At 39.9% G+C, this 27,063-nt stretch overlaps 1 protein-coding gene across 2 annotated transcripts in view; it reads left to right on the top strand.

The window, feature by feature from the left end:
* Positions 1–7,967: 7,967 nt before the first annotated feature.
* The window catches only part of TOP2B (DNA topoisomerase II beta), a 60,578-nt gene continuing 41,482 nt past the window's right edge, over positions 7,968–27,063 (top strand). Inside the window, exons 1-3 of one of the 2 annotated variants that reach the window (XM_032107805.1) lie at positions 7,968–8,374; positions 25,703–25,876; positions 26,570–26,660. In XM_032107805.1, the coding sequence (XP_031963696.1) occupies positions 8,318–8,374; positions 25,703–25,876; positions 26,570–26,660 (322 nt within the window). In that variant the 5' untranslated portion in view covers positions 7,968–8,317. The remainder of the gene's footprint in view (positions 8,375–25,702; positions 25,877–26,569; positions 26,661–27,063) is intronic. The other variant, XM_032107814.1, reaches the window with a different exon arrangement.

Consider the following 27,063-nt stretch of genomic DNA (forward strand, 5'->3'; position numbering starts at 1 on the left):
TTACAGTTCTATAGCATGATGGTAAAAACTTTGGCATAAGCTTGCTATGAGGCACAGTACAGGAAATATATTCTCTCTAGCTGTTATCTAGGAGCACAGGGTATCACTAAGTTGTTCCTTGCAAAATTAGTTTTAAAAAAATGAGTGTGATTATAGTATAACAGTTAACAGATTTGTTGCAAAAATAGATATGCTGCCTTTTTTCACACTTAGATCTGTCAGTAAGATAAAACATACAGTACCTTTTCTTTGCTTCATAGTTTGCAAGAAATGAAGGAATAGTGTAAAAGAACTGCATTGATGAAAAACATTTTCCTTTACTGTTCTGCAAGTTAAATCCACTGTAGGTTTCAAAAAGAAATGTATAAAATAATGAGGACTACAGTGTCCATATTGTTTAGGTTAAAAAAACCCACAGGTATATGTGTATCAAAGCAAGTTACTTTTAGCACATCCTGTAGATGAAAAACTTTTTTCTACAACATTAAAGTGAATTCACAAATTATTAAAGCACATGTATTCAAAGTCATTCAAAAGACTGTTTTTCTTCCTCACAGGTGACAGCCAAGAATCTTAAATCAAAGAAAGATACGCTATGGTCAGGATGCAGCTTTCTGAGGTGCTTAGAAATGGGAAGATGCTTTTGGAAACCATGCTGGACTGAAGACCTAGACTGAGATTCCCAGACTCTAATAAAAGTCTGGCATAGCAAAGTGCTGGCTCAATGATGCCTAAACAGTCAAACATATTGTCCTGGCCAGTACTGAAAGCTGTTGCTACTGCAACTTCTGCTGCCTCTACCAGCAGTGGCTACACAGTGAGCAAGAGGCATATAAGAGCCACTGATCTGGGTGATTTTGCTTCAGCTGAAAACTGAGGTAATGTGTTCTTATATTTCTCTAAGAAAAACAGGAGTGCACTAAGGATAATGAAGAATCTGCAGAGCTGATTGGAGCAATGTGTAAGGTATGTAATGGAAAGAGAATATAAGCAGTGTTAGTGGGGTAAAAATAGAACAGGAGACCATAACCTAAACATAAAATGATGTTTAATGTGTTGCATTTGGTACTTTATTTACCCATTCTCCTAATAAATACAGCAAGACTAAAATGCTAAGCAGAAACACCACTATTGAAACAAATAATGGAGGACAGCTGCATGGTATCTGCGAGAGAAACATTCAGACCCAGAAATATCAACTAAAACAAAGGGATAACAAAAGATTTTTTATTAATTTCTCATCATCTTTGCTTAATAATAATACCTAAGGAAAATAGAAAAGTGCATGAAGCAGCTAGCAGTGACCATTTTAAAATGCTGCTTGCCCAATCACCCAAGCTGTTGAATTACATAACTCCTATTGAAATAAATAGGACCTGCTGCTGCCAAGCTTTGTTACAAATGAGGCCACCTGAGAAACTGTTGAATAGCTGACCTATAACAAGTAATTTTTAGGGAGTTGTAAATTCAGATAATGCTTATGGTTAAGTGCGTGGCTGAGTCTTGTGTACATTTTACCTGTTTAGCTATACCCTTTATTTTTTTTTAGTTCAAGTATACATCTTATTTTTGTAATTACTTTCTCAAAGACTTTTGAAAAATTAATTCTCAAAAGCCTTAGAGTAGTCTGCTGACATAAGTAAGCTGAAACAATGTATTTAAGCAAAGAGAATTATTAGTAAACAGGTTACTGGAAAGAATAACAACTTCAGTCAGCTAGAAAAGAATATTCACAAAACAGTATTTCTGTGTAAACTTCCTTTTCTAAACTGCCTTGTAATTGTCAGAAGAACACGCTAAGCATATTCCCTGTGCTGTGGGCTATAAAAGAGTAATTCAAATTTTAGGCCATCTAGTACCAAATCAAAAACATCCTGGTCTAGTAATTCAAAGCACTAAGGCAGTATAAACTCAAGCTGCCAGTATAAATTTGCTCTAAGGGTTTCTTCATTAATTTGTTGGATAGGTAACTGCAAACTCTGACTGTCTGTGGTTCTGCTATTCCATGCCTGACTAGACCCTTCATAGTTATCCCAGACTTTTCTTTTTGTTAGTTACTTCTTCTTGTCTTCCCCACTTTCTGTGCTCAGGTGTATTTTTAGCTCATGTCCTCATGTGTGCCTACCCTATCCCTCTTTCAGATGGATGTTCACAGATCATTCACCCAACTCTTTTGTTGCTCTTTGCCTCAGATATTAATTTGTTCAAGTATTCCAAAACTTGTGGCCTCCTTCTCTTTTTGCCTTTGACCTCAGCATAAACTATGTGGGTGTATTGGGCACACTTTAATGACATGCTCTGCCTCGGTGGAGGTTGAGCCATCTGCCTCTCTTGGGTCTTTCCTGAGACTTTTCTCTTCTTGGGTTACCACAAGAACCACACAATTCCCTTCTGAGAACGGGAATGCAAATGCACATCCTGACCTAGTCATCATTGATTCCAGTCAAAACTGGTGGTACAGTGAAGCTGTGCAGAAAAGCTTGGCCTTTCTATTTCCTCCTCATAACTACTAATCATAAATCAAAACATAATGTGTCTGAGGTGATTGAATTTTAGCTCAAGAGAGCAAAGTACCATCTCTTCAGACATTTTGCAGAATAGTGGTTTCTCTGCTGTCTACATCAGTCATCACTTTTCCCCACAGATTCAACATACCCACACATGCCTTGTATAGAAACAACTCCTTCACCTTCCTGTCATTCCAGGAATGAGTAGACATGACCTTTTGGTATTAGGAAGCAGTCTTGATACTCGGAATCTATCATGGATTTCTGTCTGGAAGACTGCAGAAACACACTGGTAGTAGGGACCTTCAATGAACAAGGAGAGTCTTCCTGGGTAAAAATGAATTGTTGCTCACATTTTCTTGCCCAAACAGTCTTGGGTGAACTACTAGGAACAAAACTTCATGTTTAGTCAAAAAGTTTTAGTCAAAAAGAAATTCCAAATTCTTTGGAAAGAGAGAGCTCCTTTTCAGAGGGGCTGGGGTAGAAGGACAGTAAGAAAGAGATACGTGGCTAACATCAGAAAAGCTACTCTAGGAAAACCTAGCATGCTTTGCAATATTCATCCCCCTGAGCTCAGGGGAGTGCCTTTCTGAATGGCATGGCATGCCCAAACCTTGCTGGCTGTTTGCATTCTCCACGCTGATTAACAATGCTATAATGCAGTTGGTGATTCCCAGCCACCAAATCACAGCAATCTGCCTCTCTGCTCAGTATAACTGCTGAGATGGCCACTGCTATCTCATGTATGTTCAGCACAGACCTCAAAATACATCACTTTCTCCATTCTGTGTTTTTTTCCATTGTCTTTGTCCCTTCAGGTGTTTGCAGCTTTTCCAACTGCCACAAACTCTTCTAAAAGACTCAGATGTTAATAGCATGGATACTAATTCTATTAATGTTGAGAATTCCTCCCAGTATGGCCAGCTCAGCCTCCTCTGCTTCATCTCTGCATGCAACTTCTCTTGCTGTATATGGTCACTGCACAAAGGAGCTTTCTCCTATACAAGGAATTTCAGTACAAATATTTTTAATTTCTATGACCAGGATCTGCCTTAGCAATAACTTTGTTTATGCTGTTCAGTGAAAATGTGTCGCAGTTTAAGACTGAGCTGACAGTAAGGAGACTGGGTGGGCTTGGATACTAAAGCACTTCTTGTCACAGATAAATATTTAAACTTTACGAGTGACACAACTTCCCTGTTCTATATGAGACCGAGCAGTTCAGGCTAGGGGCCAAGCAAGTCAGTGTGATGGTCTCTAACACAACCTGCCTCTTCTGCAGCAGGGAGATGGTGTGATCCAGGAAGAAGTCAGATGGGTCAGTGCAGCAGTCCCAGCCATGAGATGGGCAGTCCATGACAGAGCCCAGGGGTCCCTGTAGCTAACTGTGAGGACTCTGCTGGACCTCTTCCCCAGCAACAACCTGGAAGTAGCATTCACAGCTTGCCCCACTTGGGTTTTCCACACCTCTGGCAGCAGCACAGCACTTAACAGGTTAGTCACTGTGGAGGAATTGGAGGGTAAACAGGGTTTAAGCTGTCCAAACCCTCTGTCAAACTGTCACAAAGTGGTATGTTGTTCCTGGAGGATTAAGATGGAAATGACCTGGTGTTTTTCAAGAGACTGGTTCTGGAACAGTCTGGCCCCAGGAATAGCTACTGACAAATGTGCCATGGATACATCAGGTATGTAAGTCCAGGGCACGGTTCAGCTGAGAGTGTCAGGCAGTGCATTGAGAGTGCACACCCACAGAAAAACACTAGTGTGGCCTCTTGCTAATTCAACAAAGGTGTTTGAGATACAACTGTGTAAGTACACATGACCTGGCTAAATTTATATCGTTAGGTGATCCAGCAATGGATAGACTTTTCTTCAATACTTTGGAACCATGGCCTGAAACTCATTCACAAGCAATGGAGTACAAGTATGTTGGTCACTCTCATATTGTACTGCCACAACCCTACTCAATAATTTGATCAATTATTTCAAAATTATGTTAATTAATTATAATGAAATTTAAAAATGCAGTAGAATATGGAAATTACTTTATTGCAAGTGTAAATATTTAATATTAAAATATGCAATGTTTGTTTATACCTTATTAGAACTACATACAATGTGGAATGTATAATGTAATGGGCATCAACTTAGCTTCATAAATATTTTAGCACAAGATTACACTTTTTCCTTTGTAGTTTACGGAAAAGTGAGAGCTGTGATCGGTCATTTAAATAAGTGGTTATATCCGAGTATGTTCACAGAGTAGATAAATGCACATAGTTTCACAAATAGTCATGTTTTAGGCTGAGTCCAGAAAAGCTACAGGGAAAGAAAAGGTTTTATTAGATAGCAAGTAAACTAGAAGCAGCAAATAACTTAGAAAAGATGGGAAGTTTGTGCATACCAAGTACAGAAATACTAAGAGATCACATATACAGCTGTCTTACTGCTAAAATGATTGAACACAAAGTAGTATTACAATAATTTTTTGCTTACTAAAAGCAGTAGTGAAACTGGTTTAAGTAGATTATTATTTTGAAGGTCTGTAGGGTACTTCTATTTATGTTATGGTCTCCAACTATGAGGACAAGTAAATCTCCAATGAATTGAAACAGGACTTTGCGTGTACTATCTCAAGGGGATTATTAGTTTAAAATGTCACACAATAAGTGTGAAGTATTTGACATAAACTGGTAGTGTGTAATTTGGGCATGTTGCATCCAGTAAAGTATTTCCACTCCTATCAAAATGTTATGGCACTTGAATTTGATTCACGCTCAAATCTACTTCTGTTTTAACAGGGATCACTTAAAATGTGATGAGCAATCCCATTTCACTGCATCACCTCTGCAGTCCACAGAAGCAGCTGCTTGTAATCTCGTGAGAACTTTGTCCCACAATCCTACATGACTAGGAATGGAACCACTCAGCATACACATATAAGTATTAAGGATAAAACCAGCATCAACAATAAGCCAGTAACATGCTGTGCAGCTAGTGTAGTATAGGATGAGAATTAGATAAAAACCAACTTGGAAAAAGTAATTTCAAAGACTAAAGAAAATGCTTGGGGGAATGTCAGCATTTCCTCATAAATCTGCTCCAGCATGACACAGACTGAACATGTCTGACCATGCACGTTCAAAGATCAGTAACTGCCAAGAAGAAACTCCCTCTGTCTCTCTCTAATATATATGGAATTGGCTGCCTTCAATTGAGATGGCTATCTTCTACTTGGCTCATGTTACAAAAGGCACACTTCCCACACTAAGAACAGCCTATTTACTAAACAGCTGGAGCTAATGAGAACGTGGTACACTAATGTTTGGGACTTGCTCCGTTTCAGACTTACTGTCTGAATACATTAATGGTCCTCTACCAGTGCAAAAAGCTTTGAACAGATGCACTCCTTCTGTTTTCTCTGATTCTCACAATATTCATTGCAGCAGTTCACTGTACATGATTCATTTTAACGGGTCCTACATATAAATTTGAGAGTTTGGAAAAAAAAAGAAAAATCAACATGGTTCTAATCAGCAAGCCCAAAATTCTGAAGCACTCGGCATACCCCTGCAAGTGTTACCTTCTGGTTCTGCATGAACTGCTCTTTATCTTGCCCAAAGTAGAAGAAAACACAGCCTGCAGCTCAGAGGTACATGCAGCTGCAATAAAACTAGGCTGGAACAGATAACTTACTGTCCCTTCTAGGCAGATGCCATTATTTTCCATAATCCCTGTGCAGCACTTAGTTTAATAGGTTCCTTAGAAACTGGCAGAGTAAAATTATGCTAAATAAGCAATATTTACTAGAAATTCTTCTGATCCTTCCCTTGAGGCATAATTGAACATCACAACTGACTCCTCAAAAGTGGCTGTTCCATTTCCAATCCCTTTACTCCTTAGCAAAAGCATTTTGCAAAAGGAAAAATCTTTAAATTATTGCTCCTTTCAAATGATTCTCTTTGGATACCAATTTGTTTACTAGCTTAGATGCAGTGCTCCTACTAATCCCTCCTTTTGAGACTTTACATTCATAATAATTCAAGGAGTGGAACAGGCTGGACTAGGTAGGTCCTTTGCATTTCACACAGCAGAATGAAAATTACTAATTGAGAAGCTGCATGTGGTGAAGCATTTTTCTAAGCTTATTAAAAAATCTGATTATAATATTTATGGTCATATATATATATATACACTTTTGGAAAGTATCTAAAACTGTACATATTTTTCATGCCCGTACCTAAAATGACATGAATTTTGGGTTTTGTACATATCATTTAGGCCTAGGACACAGATGCTAAGTTACACCACAGCATTTTTTTCAAAAGGGCAGATATTTTAGAACAGGGTTGTGTGCTGTGTACAGAACGGGGTGCTGTGCTCTGTGGCCCTGCATGGTGATGCTCAAGTGTAGGTTAAAAGATCTGTGAGCTGTCCGAGTTAACTCCTCGGGCGATCCCCAGGGCCCAGAAGAGGGCAGTGGGCTGTAAACCCTCCTGCCTGGAGCACCGGGACTGCCACCCTGCTGCTACCGCCGCAGGTCGCAGAGGTGGCGATGGCAGCGATCGGTTACGGGACTGGCGGAGAGGGGGCAGCTGCCCGCCGCACCCCCGAACACCTGTCCCACCTCTCGCATCACCTCTTCTCCGCCCGCGCATCGCAGCATCATCCACCTGGAACACCAGGAAAACGGGACAGCCGTGCTCTTCCAATCTCCCCACCAATTTCCCTGTGTGGTCACGTGGAAGCGAGGCCTCTGCTTTCCCACCATCTGAGGTGGGCTGAGGCAGCCCGTAGCTGGCCCGGCAAGTGGGCGCTGCTTCGCCCCGATCCCCATCCCGATCCAACCGCTCCACCTCTCCTCGCGCCGCCCCTCGCGCGCGCCGCAGCGCCCCCGTGCGGGCCGTTTGCGGCTTGTTGCCACCCTCAGTGACGTCACACGCGCCCTCTCCTTCTGGCTTCTCCGATTGGCTGGCGCCGCGCGCTGCCTTCCCGCCTCCAGCGCGCGATTGGCGCGCCTGCCCGTGATTGGCGGGCACAAGGCGCGGGGGGAGAAGAGGCCCGGGCCGGCTGCGTGGGGAGAAGCGGCCGCGGCGCGGACGCGGAACGGGGCCGGCGCGGTTATTTATTGTCTTTGCGCGGCGCCCCGGCGGCTGCAGCGGTTTGGGGACTGTGCGGGGAGGGGACAGGGAGGAGGCGACGGCGGGGGAGCGACACCGGGCACCGGGACGCAGGGTGGAAAGAGGAGGGGAAGAAGGAGGGGGCCGGGCCAGCTCCGGGTGTGCGTGTGTGCGGGGGGCACGGGGAGGGGGGATCTGCGCGGGAACGCGCGCGCGCGCGCGGGGCGGGAAGGGAGGGAGGGAGTGAACGAGGGAGGGAGGGGACGAGGGAGGAGGGAGGGAGGGGGAGATTTTTTTATTATTAATCTGTTTTCCGGGCCTTTGTGGCTGCGGGGGGGGACGGCCCGGGGGTGAGGAGGAGGGCGGGAGGCAGCAGCGCTACGGCGGCGATAGCGGTGGCTGTTGTTGCCGCCGCTGCCGCCGCAAGGCGAAGGGACCGGCCCGTCGTCCCTTTAAACTAGCGAGAACCGCAGGCCCGGCCGGGCCCGCCCGCCCTCTCGCTGCCTCCCCCCCGGCGGAAGGGGCGCTTTGTGCGGGCCCCTCGGCCGCCCTTCCTCGGTGCCGGGGCGCCGGTGAGGGCGGGAGAGGCGCGAAGGGCGGGCGCGGAGCGGCCCCAGGCGCGGTGTCGGTGCCGGCTCTCCCGGCCGCCTCCGAGCGCCCTCGCCTCGGCTGAGGAGAGACGGGCAGAAAATGGCAAAGTCTGGAGGAGGAGGAGGCGGCGGCGGCAGCGGCGGACTGACTTGGGTGGTAAGTTGTGGGGCTGCGTTTTGTTGTTCGTGGGGTTTGCTGCTCGTGTTTTATTATTATTTCTCTTTGCGTCCCTTGCGTGTGTGGAAAGAGCGCGGGTTGGCTTTGAAAGGAGAGAAGAAGCTGAGGGCTGGCGTGGAAAGGGAAGCGCTGTAGAGCCGCCGCTCGGTGGAGGGCTCCGGGGTAGGAGGAGAAAGCCTGGGTTTGGAATTGGTGTTACAGGAGGGGAGCTTTTATCCATGGGGGGGGGGTCTCCTCGGGGTGCTGGGAGCCGTAGGGAAGAGGTCAGTCTGTGAGCAAACAGGTGGGAAGGAGCCTCCTGCCCTGGGAAGAGCGGGTGGATCATCAGGGCTGTCTTGAAGTCGCTGTCCTCCACAGCGAGATGTGGTCTGTCTGTCCCGCCAGAGTTGCAGGTGTTGCGTCTTGTTCCTAGAGCAAAGCCTTTGCGGGCTAGCAGAGGGGCTCTGTGTTGATCCCATTTTCTTTTCTAGCTGTGTGAAAGGGCAACACCTGAAGTTCCCAAATTTCAAAGACAGGGAGCAGGAGCTGTGTGCTTGCTCTTCCATCTTGGCATTCAACTTCATCATCTTCCAGAAGTTGTAGCTCTAGCAGACCTAAGAGGGGGTGTTTTACTGCCTTTCGTGGATTGGTTAGAAGTATTAAGATTAGAGAAAGTGCTGGTTATAACTAACTCCAGAACTGGTGAATTCTTTTGAGCCTCCTTATAGTCCTTTGAGAGTTCAAGCCCTGGCTCCCAGTGCAGAGGTGCTCTCCCCGTCTGTAGTAACAGTGGATGCTCTCAGGTTTTGGTGAGACCTGAGAGGAAGGAGGAGCAAAGGTGACCTGAAGGGGTCTGGTTCAACCAATCAGTAACTCCCCTGCCTTTCTCTTGTTCAACATAGAGGGGTAACTTCTTTAATGTTTAAGCAGAAGACACTGTATCTTTATTGATAGGCGGTGAAGTATCTTTAATCAAATACATGTGCATCACAGAGGTAGGAACTTCTAACAAGTCTTGCTAAAGAGGGTAACAGTAAACTCATTCTTGTGTCCTTCTACATCTTGGAGCTGTAAAGAAGTACTATTGGAGTGAACAAATCCTGTGTGTTCTGATGGTGGACTATTTCCATGGCTCTAATTACTGCATTTTATGCCGGTAATTCTCTTTAATTTTATGAAGGTGGCAGCATGGAAAGGTATATAAAAAAATGTGCAAGTTTCTGGGTGTGCCACTTGAAATTAGACAGTTTAGACATGGGAACAGCCCTAAGTTGAAAAGCTAAAATTACTCTCATTTCTTTCTGCAATACTTTGTGATCTTTATCAGCTGTGGTCTTTGGATGGCTCTTCAGAATTAAGATTTTTACCATCTAGGTTCGACCAAGTAATTGAAAGTTTTACAGCTCATACAGAAAGCTGCAGAATGAAGTGTGAAAATTACTGAATAGGCATTTTTAATGAAACATGTTCTTAAATGTAATGGGGTTGAAATTATGGTGAGTCAACAGATTCCTACAACTGGAAATGATCAAACTTTTCGTTCTCTAAAAGCAGTAAAAGTTAAAAGTGTTTTTGTCAGTTCAGAGTAGTTGTAGGGAAATTAATCAGATTTTAGTTAAAATTGTGTTCATTTATTTTTTCAGAAAACAGTGGGACATTCTTTCTTTCTCTCATGTGCATTTTAAAAGATTTAAAAAGATTTCTGAGCCAGCTCCTAAAGCCAGACCTGTTCCATGCCAGCTGTAGAACACTGGCATACAAAAGAACAGTATTGTTGTAATACTGAAGTGGATGGGGCCATGGCCAGTGTGCCAGGCTGAAAAATATGTTGGTTTAGGTGGTGGTTCATTTGTGGATGATCATATGCTGTCCTTGAGGGTGAGAGGTACAGAAGTAGGGACAGAATAGTTTCAGCTGTCTGGCTTTAATCTGCTTGCCATATATCTGCTGGATATGCAACCACTTGCAGTTTGGTTGTAGGTCGTTTTGAAACCACCTTGATTTCTTTAGAGTTCTTGCTAGTGTGTTGAAACCACTAGAATGCTTCTCTGTCTGAGTAATGTAGTCTCTGTAGTTTGTGGTTTCTTAATAAGACCACGAGTTAAACAATTGAAGGGTAACAGAAGAAAGTCTGGCCCTAAAGATGAGGAAACATTTAAAACTTGGTGGGATGTTAATTTATGTTCCAAACTAGCAGATCCTGTGTACATAACCTAGTTGCTCCCATTTTAGTGAAGAGCTGTGTGTGTAACTTCAGCTTTGGGTGTGATTCAAAGAGCATGCTTGTAGGTAGGAAAGAATTACATGCAGTTGTGAAAAAGGAAAGGTACTTCCTATGATAGAGAATTTGCCCTAGAGTGAATTCCATAACGAGACATCATACAAGCATCAGGTGATAACCTACTTTTACTTTTAAAAGCAAAAGGAATTAAATGTTTATGGACACAAACAGCAAGTCCTCTGTGTTTTCAGCTGTAACAGGACTTGAAGAAATATAACTAATTAGCTGGTAAGCAGGCACAATTACCAGTGTTGGGGACACATGAGAGTATAAAAACTGAAAATATTTACTGAGAAAATGATTTAGCATTATTTAACTGAAGACAAACCAAGATAACCTCTGATTTATAAAATGTACTTATTTGGTTTTTTAATAGCTTTTTTTTTCTTGGTCTCGTTGATGATTTTCTGAAACCAACTTGCAGCTCTGCACTCTAGTAGTTGGTAGAAGGTGGAGTTTTGACCAACAGAGTGATATAAATTACTTTTGGTGGGTGATCTCCACGTGTCGCTCACAGAAGTGCTAAGTTGTATTAAGAGTTAGTTATAAAAGCATGGATTTGTAACTAGAAGAGTTTTCATTGGTGAAATGTAATGGCATTTTCTAATGCTAGAAAAACTTACTTTGAACAAAAGAAATGATTCTTCAGCCTCTGTGTTTAGGAACTACAGAACATGAATTGTAATGGTACAGTAATAGCACTTAATCTTTTTTTATAAATATGCCTTTTATAGTGAAGGCAAAGCCATTGCAAGTAATGCTCTGAAGTGCATTGGTTCTGATACAATGGTAATGCTCACAAAACTGAGTATTTCAAACAAGCAACGTTTAATCACTTACTTCTGTCAGTGTTTTCAAGAGTTTCTTCTTGACCCTAAGAGCTACATGAACCTGATAAATGGAAGCTGAGACTACTGATAATAATTTAGAGCTTTGAACACCACTTCCATTTTCCTGTCCTTGGTAAAAGGGACATGTTTCAGCTCTAGGAAATGCTAGCTTAAAGCGAATATGTGCTGAGTGTTCATGTGACTTCTCTTTTAAAAAAATACCATTAATATCTGCTCCTTGAATGGAGCAGAAAGGAAATAAGGTATGTTATTAACAAATGGAAATATTGCATATATTTGGGTTATACTTGTTTGAATAAATACAGTAGATGTGTATATTGGTAAGTGAAAAGAACCAGCCTTGTCTTTCTTTTATTGTTTCATTTGAAATCAAATAGTTTTAACTGTAATAAAGGGATGACTTTCAGTTTCATTTGGCTTTTAATTAAAGAGGATTAAAACAAGTCTTCCTCTTGAAAAATGTCCGATAACTTCTACTGATGTGCCATAATTCACTGGTTATGGTTCCTGCACTGGGTGGTTTCTAACTTTATGGGTAGGTTTTATGCATCTGAAATCTGAACTGGATCTCTCCTGCCCCAGGGATCTGCCCATCACTGTTACACTGAGCTTTTTGACCATTCGTCTGATTTGGGAGCAGGGGCTTTTGGATGGGGGCAACACAGGAATTCCCTTCTTCTGCCAGTATAGTGCTTGGAGGGAGAGTGTTGGGATATGACAGCATGCCCAAGAGTTGCACTGTGTTACTGCTCTATCACAGGTCCATATCTATAGGGTATCAGGATATTGTCCTGCCTGAACGACAAACAGTTGGCAGATATGGTTCATTAATATGACCAAATTCTAATCAAATCTTCTGTTTTTAGAAATAAGCATACTGTCCTGGAGGTGAAGCAAGGGTAAATAGTCCTTTATCCTTTTTATTGCTGTTTATTACTATGCTGTTCATTACAAAGAAAGAGTAAGTGGATGAAGTTCCTACTCCCGAGTCCTTTAGACCTCTTTAGTTGCCTCTCCGGGCCCATGTTAAAGCTCAGAGTTAGCTTTCTGTTCTTTCCATTTCTTTATCTGGATCAGGCCTTCTGTTTCTCCGCTGGCTGAAGCCGGGCTGGGACACAGTTGTCACATATGTAACAGTTGTTACATGCGCTGTTAGTTTGTCTTATCTTTCCTCTGCTACGCTGTGGTGTCTACGGAGCAGGAGGGGGGCGGGGGAAAGGTCTTGTGCTGTTGCCAAGCCTTGTTCCAGTGCTCTTCTCTTGCTTTAGATGAGTGTCTGTCTGTCGCTATTACGGTGACCAGAGGATTGGAAGGTTTTTTGTCCGGCGTGTTCTTCCCCTCCCTCCCCCTCCTTTTTTCACAGTTATACAATGAAAGGAAGGTCAGACCTGAAATACTTGCCCTAATATATTAATATTTACTTTTACTAAACAGAATGTGTTTTGTAGGCTTTGAGCTATATAGTTATACCCAACAGTTGAGGGAAGCAGCATTCCCTTCTGGTCTTGTTGTATTTCTGATTCTGCTGCCCTTAAGGGAGCAGTGCTGAAAAGAGATGTCATGAGTCTCCTGGATATTCTAGCACCAGAGAGAAATGCTTGTGGCTCAGATGGGTGAGTCAGACACAATAGTTCTGAAGAGGGATTCCTCAGATGTTTTGGTTTGCCTGCCAAAAAAAGAGTGGTTGCTTCTTATCCTCTACCCTCCACACCACCATTCATTAAATACTTTTGTTGTCCAGTCTTCTCCTTTTCAGAATGCTGAATAATGCAGGATCAAAGAAGAGATAGAGGTGATATCAAGTGGAGGCTTGGTGCTGGAACAGGATCGGGGCTACGTCTTTGACGGCAGCTGAGCCAGTCCCACAGCTCAGTACGTGCATCTGCACCCTCTGTATTCTGAGCTGGGGGGAAACCTCGTTCTAGCATAGGTGAAAGAGTGATGAATGCATAGGAGTGGGCAGCTAAATTATAACCAAGTCTAGGCAGGAATATATATCTCAGGGTTTGGGAGGGGAATTGATTTTGAAAGGTTTGTGGGCAATTACTTTAGGTGTTTGGTGGGGAAAAGTGTATGTTCAAGCGCGTGTCCTCTGTTAATGTTCAACCCATGTAGATTTCTGTGTGTGTGTGTACATTTAATTTCTAAGATGCCTGTGCTGTATTAAAGAGTAAGTAACGAATTACTTTATTTGAACAGATAAAATAACCTTTCCAAATAAAAGAACATGTAAGTGGTCTAAAATAGACAGCTTAGGTCTGAAAAAATTACTGATTAAATTTAGTATTTCATTTTCATTGACTTTGTTTTTCCAGAAGTAGGCTTTTACCTTGCATCTAAACTCTCTTGTGTGTCTATGTGCAAAGGCAGTCTGCAAACGCATGTTTATATTTCAGGTAATGAAAAGCAGCACAGGTGATTCATACCTGATGGATGTGAGTGATTTCATCCCTGGGAGTGAGTTTTTTATATATATATATAAAACAGATTATATAGAGAAAACTTAAGAATGAAAACTGTCTAAGAAAACTTCATTTTCCTCATTTGAAACAGTAAATCTCTTGCAAGCCACCCACAGTGAAAATATTATTCAGCATTAAATAGGTGCTTTGAAAGTTTTAAAAAGCAAATTGAGCAAAAAATACATAGCTCTAAATGTGTATAAGTGTGTGAAGAAGCCTGTTTTGAAAATTGTGTGCTTGGAAACATAGTGGTGTCTTCTCAAGTACTTGTATTGGAACCCATATATTTTTGGAAGAATGTATTTTCAGGCTAGTATTTCAGATTTAAAGTAAATACTAAGTTAAGGCATATAAAATATTATTACATAACTTTGAGAATAAATACTAAGATTTGAAGCATATTTTAAGTTCTAGCAACAAAAACAAGGTGTCAAGATCAAACACCAAATATTTGTGTTGCAAATATAGAAGAAAACTGTTCCTGATACTTGAAGTGATAAACCAGCTCTTAGTAATTTTTATTCAAAAGAGTTTCCTAGCCATTTTCTTCAGGTGTTTCAGTAATGAGTACTCAAAAGTTTGGTGTGAAAAGCAGGGAAATATTCCTTCCCCCCTTGACAAGTGAGCATCAGATCTGCTATTTTTAAAATTTCAGTGTGATTGTAAGTGCTTTTACTCTTACGAACTAAGTCCTTTTAAGTTGTGTTTTGAAGTGCATTGTTAACTTGATATAATATCAGCTCATCTAGTTCCATTTAATAAAGCTATTTTAATATCCTGTCTGTGTCTTAATGCAATTCCAATTTACATAGAAATACAGTTTGCCACTGAAAGTAAAGTACTATTTCTATTTTTTTTTTAATTTTGTGAAGGTGATAAATCTGTGTATTTGTTACACTATCCACATCTAGCAATTTCAGTGGGTTTTTTTCAGCAAGTAAGAAAAAAGGGTGTTAGCAAAGTTAGTGTAAAATCTGCCTGAGCTAGAACATTTCTGAAAGGTTCAGACCTAAACATCAGATCTATATTTTCCTTTGGACATAATTTAAAAAGCTACCTTAAAGGAAAAAAAAAAAAAAAAAAGAGAGAGAGAGACATGTAAAAGAGGATTAAAATGCTTATTCTACTATGGGTTTTTTTCCTGATTTGTGAAGTAGAATTGGAGTTGAGATATTAAACAGTCTGCCTTTTGTGGACACCACGTATCTTGACGAGGTGCTGATTTATTTTTGCTCTTTTTTAGTGATTTAGTGGGCCTGGTTAGTCTTGAGCTTCTTGTTCCTTCTTTAAGACATCAGAAAGTTGTGCAAAGAAAAAATGTATGAAAAACTGGGCAAATGTCTACCTTAGTGAGGTGCCAAAAACTCACACCAGCTTTCTCAATCTGTGAAGGAATCTTTAAGGAGAGAGCAAAATATTTTCTTGTCATGACAAAATACAGTACCCATGAGATAACATTGAGAAGTTATTTTCCTATAAATCAAAAGAAGCTGAGATAAAGCAGAGGAAAAAAATAGTAAAAAAAAAAAAAAAAAAGCTCTTGCAACCAGATAACTTGATATGTAATGTTTCCGTAAGAGCAGTTAGAATTCTGGGGTCATCCCCTAAGCAGAACATCTTTACTTATAAGAAATGGGTAGTGTGAGCTTCACTGGAGATATTTCCAGCTGTGTAATCCCTGGTAGCTCTGGGCTATCTGGAGTTTTTAGGGAAGATAGTATAGTAGTGTGTGAGCATTTCAGTCCTGTATTTATTCCCTTGGTAGTTGTGTGTCACGATATAAAGGTACAGGAGTGGCAAGTTGTCTGGGGAAAAATAACATTGTCTCAGTCCAGCTGATACAGAGAGTTCTGCTACCTGAAGTCATTCAGGCTGTTACTCCATGCATCAGCACAGAGCTTTCTGTTGGCTGAGGTAGTGTTTTTTGTCATACTCTGTTTAGTGATCTTAACTTAGTGTTTTCCACCACTCTTGTATTACAGCATCGTCATGAAAACTTTGAGGTGTCATTTCACAATCTTGGATTAAAATGGAGACAAGTTGCTTGGAGGAGAGCCATAGCAAGAAGTGAGGCAGTTATTCTATTTTGTTATTAGGTAGACCCAGAAGAGGGTTTTTCTTAAAACCACAAATAGGAGACTGTAAAAGCATGTGAGAAATTGGCTGGGGGTGGAGGAAGAAGTTCCATGCTTGTTTGCTAGTGGAGAAGGGAGGGAGGTGGTCCAGATGCTTGAGAGAAAACAAACCTCAAGTTGTACCATGTTGACCTGCGCTTCCTGATACTAGTTAAATCTTTCAGAATATGCCATGTAGACTTTCTTCTTTGCCAGCTGAGTGACAAACATGCATGTCAGGTAACAGAAAGGTGATGAAAATGCAAAACAATTTAAAAATTAATCTCAAAATATATTTGAAGCTGTTCTATGAGTCTTTTATCTGGTACCTTTTATGGAGAGGTGGATTCTTCTGCCTGCCAAGACACAATTCTTAAATTGCAAATTAAAGGGTAGAGTTTTGATGATCTTCAAGATTGTCAGCACTTTTACTGAACAATTCTGAAAGACTTTTCCTAATGACTTCTGTAGGAATGTTGTTGTGGGAGGATGAGTGGCTGAGGAAGAGAGGGGAGATTTGGAACAGTATTAAGGCTTTATTGACTCATTGATGCCTCTGTTTTCCTCCTTCTGAATTGCTGTAAATGTCTGGAACACCAACCCTCTGTTCCTTTCTCATGGAGTTTACTACAGAATTGAGACTAGAAAGTGTAGTATATTTATGAGGCTTCTAAAACATTTCAAGACTTGTAAAGTCTCCAGAGGAGGAGTAGATGTTGCATAGTAGGAGCTGAGCAGTTAAACTCAAGCTACTTTTTTGTAAGGAACACTGGATTCATATTTATTTTAATATGGCAGAAAAAAATAGTTTTGGAAACTAGAGAATACCAGAAAATGTGGCTGTGTTACCCTAGGTACTTCTAATTATAAAAAAATAGATTTTAGAGTGGAGCAAACTGTGGTGTGAATGTACAGAGCTTGTTCAATATTCGGGACAGTTTCTTAAAAGCAAAAAGCTCGTTAATTTTAATTTGCGTAGTGTTTTGTGTTAAGTGAATATGTTGCTACTGCTGTTCTGTTAAAGGTTCCAGGGAGAAGACTTCTAATAGTTTCTACTGATCATATTGCATTCCTTCTTAGGGCACCACGTGTACTAAGGTATGAAAACCCCATGTATCACAGTGAAGGTGATTTAGTATTTCAATGCAAGGTAGACAGGCAAATAACATAAAGCTATGTTATTATAAATAAATCCTAATATACTGATAGCTGTTACATTCATGAGAGCTTAAGAATTTGCTTCTCTTGTTCAGCAGAGGATTGCTTTCCACTGAAGAGTGCAATTGGATAAGTAACCTCTGAATGATATTTGGGCTCTCCTCTGTTACTGATGTAGTGTGACTGGTAGTCCTGAACCTGACCAGAAAAGTCTGGGTTTGGGGTGCTGTGTAGGATAAAATCTTCATGTGTGCCAGCTAACGTGAGCTCAAAAACTACCCTGCTGGATTTGTTCTCTCCATGCACTGTCTTGCAGCTTGAACACCTTGAATGTTGCTTTAGTCCTGCCTGAAGTTTTTTCTAAAGCTTTTTTTGTTAATAATGAAGATAAGTCAGCAGAGAAAAAATACCTTCCAGTAGGATATGGGTTCAAGCTGGTCATAGAACCCAGAGCATCTGGGAGGATATATCCCAGTGCTGTTCTAGGGATGTGATACTTGACATACAGCCTGTATGGGCTTCAAAGATTTTGTTTTTCAGAAACAGGAATCTATCAGGTTGTGGCAAGTAATCCTTGCAACTGGGAAATGGAAATGTGCTCAGAGTCTGGAATACTTCCACAGTGCTCAAACTGGTGATGCAGTAAAGTATTAAAAAAAGGTCAAGGATGTGGGAAACACTGAGTTATAAAGAGGTGCAGCCAGACACTGATAACCTGAAGTTCAGCTGTCAGAACCTCTAACGTTTTGATTTCTTGGCTAGTGGCGGGCTTGTGTGTGAGTTGGCTGGTGAAACAGTGGACCAGATTTGGTCATTCTGTCATCAAACGGCTTCAGCCAGTGGTTCCAAAGACCACTGCTGTCAGAATCTGTAAGAAAACAGTCCTAAGATGTCTTAAAGTTTAACATTAATAAATTCCTTATTCTTTTAGAGTACTTTTTTCCCTTGTTTGTCTCTGAATATTGTCTGGAAATAAGAGATTCTTAGAAGATGAATCTGTTACCAGATCATCCATGGATGTACTTTTTGATACTGTGTGAGCAGTAAAAAAGACAGTACTGGAATAGAACTTGTCAGTGGATAGACAACTAAAAAACTTCAGAGCAACAGAAAAATTCATCAATAAAATTCGATTTAGTTGTCACCATGAAAGGGCAGATGTTAGACACCTGCTTTTAAAGAACATAGTAAAGATCAGGATCTGAATGTATTGCTGATTGTGTACAAGCCTATGCCAATTAAAGCATAACTATTGCTGTATGAACTTAATATAAGTGAAAGTGAATTCATATTTAGAACAATATACATAATTTTCTGGTCAGAAGTAATTACAGTGAGCAGACATATTTGCACAAAGCTGTTACTCTTCAAAAAGAATGGAGAAAGCAAATCCGTAAATTTTCATTTAAATCTGGTGTGCCTCTATGTTGTGTATTAATAATCCTAAAATAAAAATGATGCTACTTTTATGTTGTTTAGGTATTTACTAGGAAGATAAAGCTCTGCAGTTCCAAGAGTGTCATTTCATTAGTGCAGCTAAGCGATCTAGCAATACCTGTTGAAAAGTGTGGGATTTTTTTTAACCATATCCTCCTAGCTGTATGTTTCTGCTCCTTTCCTTGCACCACTAACTTGTCTGATTCTCTAGCAGGCTTTTTCAGAAAAGTGAGCCAGTGGACAACTGATTGCTTCTGGTTAATGAAAAATAGGGAAAAGCTGTGTTTGGTCTCTGTACCAGATTGTTGTGAGGTGGACTTGATTCCACTATAAGGAATGGAGGAGGGAAGAAAGAAGGAATTTTTCCTTTTTGGCAGCAAGTAACTGTTGGTTTTCTATAGTAGGGAAATCTGACCATTCTGAAGCTATTCCGTAACCAAATCATTGCTAAGCTCTATGTAACATGATGCTTTCAGAGTCCAGAGCGAAGTGTCAGAATCAGCAGATTTAAAAAAAAAAAAAAAAAAAAAAAAAGTAGGAATTTAAAATGAACAAATGTGTTAGTCTCACTGGTTCTGGGTGAATTTGCCAGGAACTCCTTTCCATGATCAGCTTTGGGAAGGATGTGATAGATTTAGTTCATGTCACTAATGGTATGCAGCAGTCTATGGAAATTTGCTGTGGTAAGAGGGAACTGTTACTTTTGTGTGTTTTCATCTTGGCAGGAGAGCCCAACCATTTGTTAAACACAGCAGGAGAGTGGTTTATTTTCAAACTCCCTCTAGTTTTGTTTTCATGGTGGGAGGTATTCTCAGCCAGAGTTTTCTTTGGGAAGATTGCAAAATGTTTAGGTAAAATTTTATTCATTGTGTATTTTTCTAGGGCAAGAAGAGGCCATTATGATCCAATATATGATACCCTACAGTCAAGTGCATGTTATCTGTAGAATTCCCTAGTAATTATCATATTGCACCTCTACAGGTTTTTTTTTTTAAGGTATAGCATATCTCCTTCAGAAGAGATAGTTTTGTTTTGAACTGTAATCCCTGGATTTCATTACTTAATTAACCTCCCTCCCAAGGTTTTACAGCTTAATTAAATTCAAAATTTACTGTCTTGTCCCACTAAATGTGCTTATCCTACACTTTATTTAAGGAAATGTAGGGCACATGGCATGTACTTTTCTAAATTGTTATGTCCCAGGGCTGCATTTGCCTGTTCAGGAGTGTGTATCAGGAGTATTCATTGTATGGAGTAGTTTTATGAGGTTAAGGCAGAAAAGACAAAGCCAAAGGGAAGGAAACTTCTTGTTCACCTACATATTCTCTCCTAGGCTCATTTATGCTTGTCTGCCAATGAAGAAAATGAGCCCATTTCTTGCCACCTAATAGGGTTAAGAAAGAATGGGCAGACTAAAGAAAAATGGTTTGTTAGTGTTGTTGTATGGAGATATTTTGCAGTGGAGGAGAAGATGACAGTGGCCAATACAAAATTAGGTTTGTGTAAGTGGGGAGAAACATTAACATTAATATTAACACTCCTCAGGTTTTTTGACTTGCTATGGTGTGGAATTCATCTACTTAAGTAAAAGTAAAGCTTTCACTTAAAGTAAGGAGTCAGACCAAGGATATATATTCCAGCTATGGCAAGATTGAAACTGATGATGAAACCTGCCTTCTTTGTTGTAGCTTTACATGTTTTTGTGCATTTTGATAGGAATAGATTTTCTCTGGTGCTGCCAAACTCTCCACATCAAGTGTGTATTAAGATTTAGCTGTATTAAGTACAGCTGTTTGCAGCCTAAGTAACCAAACTCAGCATGGTGGTTCAAAATGCAGAGGAAGATGACATGACCCCGTTTTCATTACAAAAAGGCAATAAAAATCTCTGACTTAATATGGATGTCACACATGCCTTGTTACACACAGAAATGTCAATGGGTGAGAACACAACGTGAAAAAAAAAAAGGCGAAATGTGAAGAAAGAAGATGCGAAAGCAAAATATGTGAGTTCGTGGGTTGAAGGTGGACAGTAAAAGCCTTTTTGCCAAACTGTTGTCTATCAGCGGCCACTTGGATTCTGACTCTGGAGATCACCAAAGGAAAGAATGGCTGCAGTTTTCACACAGTACTAGATAAATTCATGGCAAAAACGACTTCGGAAGGGAAGCTCTGCAGACATTGCAATCAACCTGGGGAAAGCAGTTGCCATGATAAGACCTGGTTATGATGGCATGCACAGTAGTTGTGATGTAGTAACCTGTGCAGCAATTGCTGTCACCTGAAAATTGGGGCTTTTCTATCCAGTTGTCACTGTGCTGTGTTTAAGAGCATGTAGGAAGCTGGCACCATCAGGGGTCACTGTATGAAGTATGACTGCATGTCTTTGAAGAAGGATGACCAGTGCAATAGGTTGTACCTTTCAAACTACTTAAGCATGGTCATCTTGCTGACTTACCCATATGTGGATATTTGTCAGCAGTCTGGAGGGTTAGAAAGTCCACAAGATTAATAAGAGTCTGTAAAGTCTTGAAAGTCACAGGAACATTGAGAAAGTCATACACTGTGTCTAAAAAAAAAAAAGAAAAAAACATTGGCAACATTAAAATCGCAAAGCAGACCTTGAACATTGGGTAACCTGTAAACAAAAAAGCAAAAAGCAGTCTTACTGTGAAGCAGAAGACTTAAGCCCTTTGTGACACTTGGTTAATTCTCTTTAGGGGTTTTCTCATGAAACAACAGCTGGTGCTGTTTTGAGAAGTGTTATTGGAGCTTTAACAATATGAAGATCTTTCATACAGGACAGAATACAAAAGGCATTCTTGAGACAATTCCAAAATATACAGCAGGGATTGTCAGTTAAACAGCACCGTGGTTAAGTGCTTGCCCAGTTTAAAAAAAAAAAAAGGTGGGGGAGGACTTTCCTACTGCATTTATTTGTATTTTAAGTAGTTGGAATTCAGAAGTTGAAAACACTTAAATTTTATTTTGTTGGGTTTTTTTTAAAGTTATCAAGGAACACATAATGGGAAGACTGTGGAGGATGTTTGTGTCCATAGATCTCTATCCTGTGTTTGGTGATGAAGATTTTCTTTTTTTTTTTTTTTTTTGAATGAGTTCTAAGCATCACTTGAACTCTAAAAATGTCCATTTGAGATGGAGATACAGAGATTCAGAATTGATTTTTTGAGTACAGCATGGCCCAAAATGCTTGGTCTGGGAAAGTGCAGTTCTGTGGACTCCTGATCCTTGTATACCTGCATAATAACACTTGTTTGTATAGTTGAATACTTTTGGGATTTTGTTTTTATGCTTGTGTTTCAGTAACATGTTAAATAAATTCTGAATGTTTATTGCATGAGGCTTTTTTGCATACAGAATGTGTATGATACTTGGAGTATTGTATGAATAAAATCATACATCATTAATAAAGTCTGTCCTTCTCTATGACAATGAAGTGAACATTTAAGTTGGGCATACTTTGTGATGTCTTAATAAAAACTATACCATTAAAAGTTCTGTAAGACTACTTTTTTCCTCTTCTTTTTTTAAAAAAAAATCATTGACCAGAAGGAAAATGTTATGCTGATCCTTTGTGTATTTTTTCTCCCTTCTTAAATCATACATTATCATGTTCCAATGAGTGTGTTATAAATAGGTGTCCCAGAGAGTACAGTAACAGAAGACCCTTACTAATGCTGGGCTACATCAAACCTTATGTGTCCCCAAGAAGGGGCACTTCTGCAGGGCTAACTCTTTTTAGGCAGCTGTGTCTGTTTAGTTGTGACCTCCCTTGTGTGTCAATGTGACAGCAATTTGAAAGTAGCATCTCAACAGAAGATAGTTTTGATAATCTACATTTATTACTGATAAATTAGAAAGTATAAACTCCTCCAAACTGTCAGTAAGACTTTCACTGTAAAGCAGAAATGTATTTCCTAGCATTGTGTTGTAGGAATGCCTTCCCAATAATTCTGTTCTGTAGTAATTTTTCACATTCTAGAGTTAGTCACAATAAAATGGACTACTTCTAATCTTCTGACTCTTACTCGTTCCATAACATTTTTGCTGTTGGAGATAGGAGAATTGTAGCCTAAATTTTTTAGGCTAAGATTTGAGTTCTTACTTTGTGTTCATGTGTTTGCTGAGTTGTGATGTGTGGTTAGACCCCAGTCCTCCCATGCTGAATGAGTAGAAGGATTTTGGAGTCCTAAGAATGCAATACTGATGTACACGTCAGCTGAAGAGTTGGCATGTGGTAACTGCCCTTCACATACTTCCCTGACTGTAAAAACTTCTTAAAGCCTAAGAATTGGGAGCAAATGAAACAGTTCTGTTTGAGCAAGATTCTGGTGGTCTTTGCACCTGGAATTCTTTTGCTTTCCATATGAATTGCATCTCCCGTCTTCCATTTTTTTCCAACACTTATTTCATCTGAGAAGTATCACATTATTTTCCTGCTAGTCACTGGTCCCTTTAGAACAAGCGCACGTAGTAAAACAGTGTTAAGAGAGCTGTGGGACCAGTAAGTGAGCTAAGGGTAATTCCTATGAATACGATGTCAAAGATGGTAATAAAATAAAAAGTACTTATATACATGTACAGTGAAACTCTTTGGAAGCCTGGACATCATTCGCAGAACTACTTCAATGAAAAATTATGTTGCAACTATTGGTAATGCTTCTTTAGTAACAGTGCTCATTCCTCCTCTTCCATGTATGTATCAGTTTAATGTGTCTATTTGTAATGTTCTGTTCCTTTTCTGCTTGCTTAGTTGATCCATAGCTAATATTTTTAGGGTGATGGTGACAGGGTTATCACAGTTTAAGACCAAATAACTGTGAAGGCTAAATTAACTTGGATTACCAAAGCCCTCTAATCACATATGTGAATTTGCAACTTCCCTGTTTGGCAGAAAATGAGACAGACTCCAGAAGAATAGTCATTGTGGTTCCAACTCTGCTGTGTGTAATCCTGGTGCCAGCTTGTGAGGTTTCCTGGGTTCTTTCCCCTTTTCCTCTAGATGCTGTCAGATACAGGAGTAGGCAATAGAGAATTTTAGTCTCATTTGGCATGTTCAGGTTTACTCATGTCCAAATAGCTGGTTATTGTCATCACTGATGCACACAATCTGCTTGTCTCAAAGTGTGTCTCTGGAAGTGTGTTTCCTAGAATTTCCATAAATAAACTAGAAAAATGTGATCTCTAAATCTGGAATAGAAAGGTAATTTCCCTTGTTATGAACAGAATTAAATGCTTTATTCTTGTGCCGGCTGGGCTGGGTGGGGGGAGGTGTAGAGGCATCAAAGCCTGAGTACTAGAAGCTGGAGAAGATAAATGGGATTAATATGTGGAGAATTGTGTGCTATAGGTTGGTGTTTGGCCTTTTTGATTCTGCTGAAGTTGTTCGTGTGAGTTCAGTATCGTTTACTCCTTTTTCCTATGGATTTATATGCTTTCTTACCCTTTGCTTTCAGTGCTATCCGAGGCTGCAACAAAAGCTAGATTGAAGGAGAAGTGATTACACTTCCTTTTGGCCACAAAATTTGCAGGATGACTGGTTAATTGAGGGTTAGAGTTTAGCCTGTATTTACTTTATATGGACACATACTGGAAACAGCTAAATGAGAGGGAAAAAATTTACCTGAGTGGCAAGTGGGTTTTGTCCTCATTATTTATCTGGTGATGGTTTTTACTGGTCATGTAACACCTGCTTCAGAGTTGATAAAACCCCTCTGAGAGAAGGAGGCTCTTTCAGGTACTGGGTGGGTGGGGACGGAATTTCTTAGGTCTTCTAGCCAGGCAAATAAATCATGGTGAGTTAAAGTTACATTTATTGGCATTTTAAAGATGATTAAAATCATTTCAGTTTACAGATAGGAATGCATACTGTAAAATTACTAGTCTCTTTGTATATATGCTTTTACTGTCTCAGAATAGGGCTATTCTATATTTGGTTGTTCTGAAATTTTAACCTTTTCTTTTAAGTGGTTTTCATTTAATGGCAAGGAGGTATTTATCAGGAAAAAATTTGATAAAAGTGCAACAAATCTCTGTATCCCACCTCACTCCCCACCCCGAAGTGGGTTAGTTTACCATAAAACTGTTCTAAAAGGTATTTTTCATAAAATCCAGATATATTAGTCTTGAATTCTGTTTAAATTCCAACATTAGCCTATGTGATTTTCTCTTTTCATAGTCCGTAGACTATTTCATAGAATCATAGAATGACCTGGGTTGGAGGAGACCTTAAAGATCATCTAGTTCCAACCCCTCTGCCATGGGCAGGGACACCTTCCACTAGATCAGGTTGTTCAAAGCCCCATCCAACCTGGTCTTGAACACAGCCAGGGATGGGTGTCCACAGCTTCTCTGGGCACCCTGTTCCAGTGTCTCATCACCCTCACAGTAAAGAATGTCTCCTAATATGTCATCTAAACCTACTCTTTCAGTTTGAAGCCATTTCCCCTTGTCATTCCCCTACATGCTCTTGTAAGTAGTGTCTCTCCTTTCACCATAAAGCGTTCTGGGATTGTGTCAGGTTTAATCACTTCAGTAGAGAATGTAAATTATAGTAATTGAGAAGCCAATAGGAGAGGCATTACTGTGTTCCTGAAGTCCTGCTGAATGAATTGTCCAGACTATAATGTATAAGTGTAGTACTGCTGTTATCATTTTAGAGCAGTATTCAGTGGTTTGGATTCAAATGCTTATGCACAAAATGGATGTTATAAGTACTTAACCTGAAGAGATGGCTGCCTTTTGTACTGTTGTTTCCTTATTTTGGTTTATTGTGCTTAGTAAATTGCTAAAGTTTGAATATGCTACAATATGTTAAGGATCTGTCATGTAATCAGTTGATTTTTCTCTGTTGCAGGGATAGCTTTATCTTAATACATCTGAAAACTTAACATTTAAATTACATGACAAATTTTGATTGTAATTTAAATCTCTGTCAGATTTTGTTTATATCTCAAGAGTGACAGGTTGAATGAGGTTGATTGTTGGTTTGGTTTGGTTTTTTAGACATTATTTGATAATCAGATGAATGCTTCAAAAAAGGAAGACTCAGAAAGCATTAATAAAAATGACACTTCAAAGAAGATGTCTGTTGAGAGAGTTTATCAGAAAAAGACTCAGCTTGAGCACATCCTCCTCCGTCCAGATACTTACATTGGGTCAGTTGAACCCTTAACTCAGGTAAGTGTCACTAAATTTACAGTCTTAATGGTTTTTGTTGTTTTAATGAGGAAATATCTATTCTGGCTATTAAATAGATGCATCTCTGTTTTTCTCAGCATTCTGAATTATAAAGTTAAAAACTGTGGTCTTGTTTATGTACGCATGTGTAGGAAAGGGATGAGATAAGACTTGCTTTAAGGCATTGAGTACTTGGTTTATCTGAAAAGATACGATCAAAAAATATTGAAATCCAGTCAAAACACAAGCACACACGTATGTGTGTAAACAGACAGTTATGTGTGTGTAAACCTGTGCACACAAACATGCCGATATGCACACACATATGTATGCATATTTGCAAGTAGCATTTGTTGTAGGTCCAAAAATGCTTTGGTCCGTTTGTTTCGGTAGAGAACAGAGACTTTAAGCCTCCTGCTGGCACTTTCTTCAGCTGTTTTAGTGAAGTTGCAAATCGGTTTGAACTTCACTGTCTGTACTGTTGGGAGTTCCCCACCAAGCAGAAATAATGGATTTTCATTATGGAATTCTTTGTGGGTACAGCTGTAATTTTTGCGGACTTCTGCTCTTGTCTTGAATGGCTGCAGTAATCAGACTGTAAGAGGAAAGTTCCTGAAGGAAATAGATCTTACAGAATCATAGGCTGGTTTATCAAGACAGTAAATACTTTTATTTTATTTTGTTTACATGTAGTTAATGTGGGTTTATGATGAAGATGTAGGAATGAATTGCAGAGAAGTTACCTTTGTTCCAGGCTTGTACAAGATCTTTGATGAAATCCTTGGTAAGTATTTTTAGCAATAATACTGCCTTAGCATTATGGAGTACAAGCTTTTCTGAGTGCTCTCAAAGTACATCAATTTGTATCTGAGTTTAAATCACACACTTGAGTCCCGCTAAACTATAGGGCATAAAAATCTAGTGTCTTCCAGAACAGTTTAAAAGGGAAGAGTTTTCAGCTGAACTTGTAAAAAAATCTAAATATTTGTTCCTGAATGTCCAAACTAGATTATTTTTATGATCAATATTGTTACTTGATTTTTAATCTGTGAAGTCTATTAGGGCTACAGTTTTAAGTGGCATTTGAAAGAAGAATATTCCTCTGAAAGAATGCAACTTCTAAATGGTCTGAGTGTTCACTTACATCATCCTTTCATCAATCATTAAAACTTCCTCCTTCTGTACAG

This window comes from Corvus moneduloides, chromosome 1 (genome assembly GCF_009650955.1).
Source record: "Corvus moneduloides isolate bCorMon1 chromosome 1, bCorMon1.pri, whole genome shotgun sequence".
Lineage (NCBI taxonomy): Eukaryota > Metazoa > Chordata > Aves > Passeriformes > Corvidae > Corvus > Corvus moneduloides.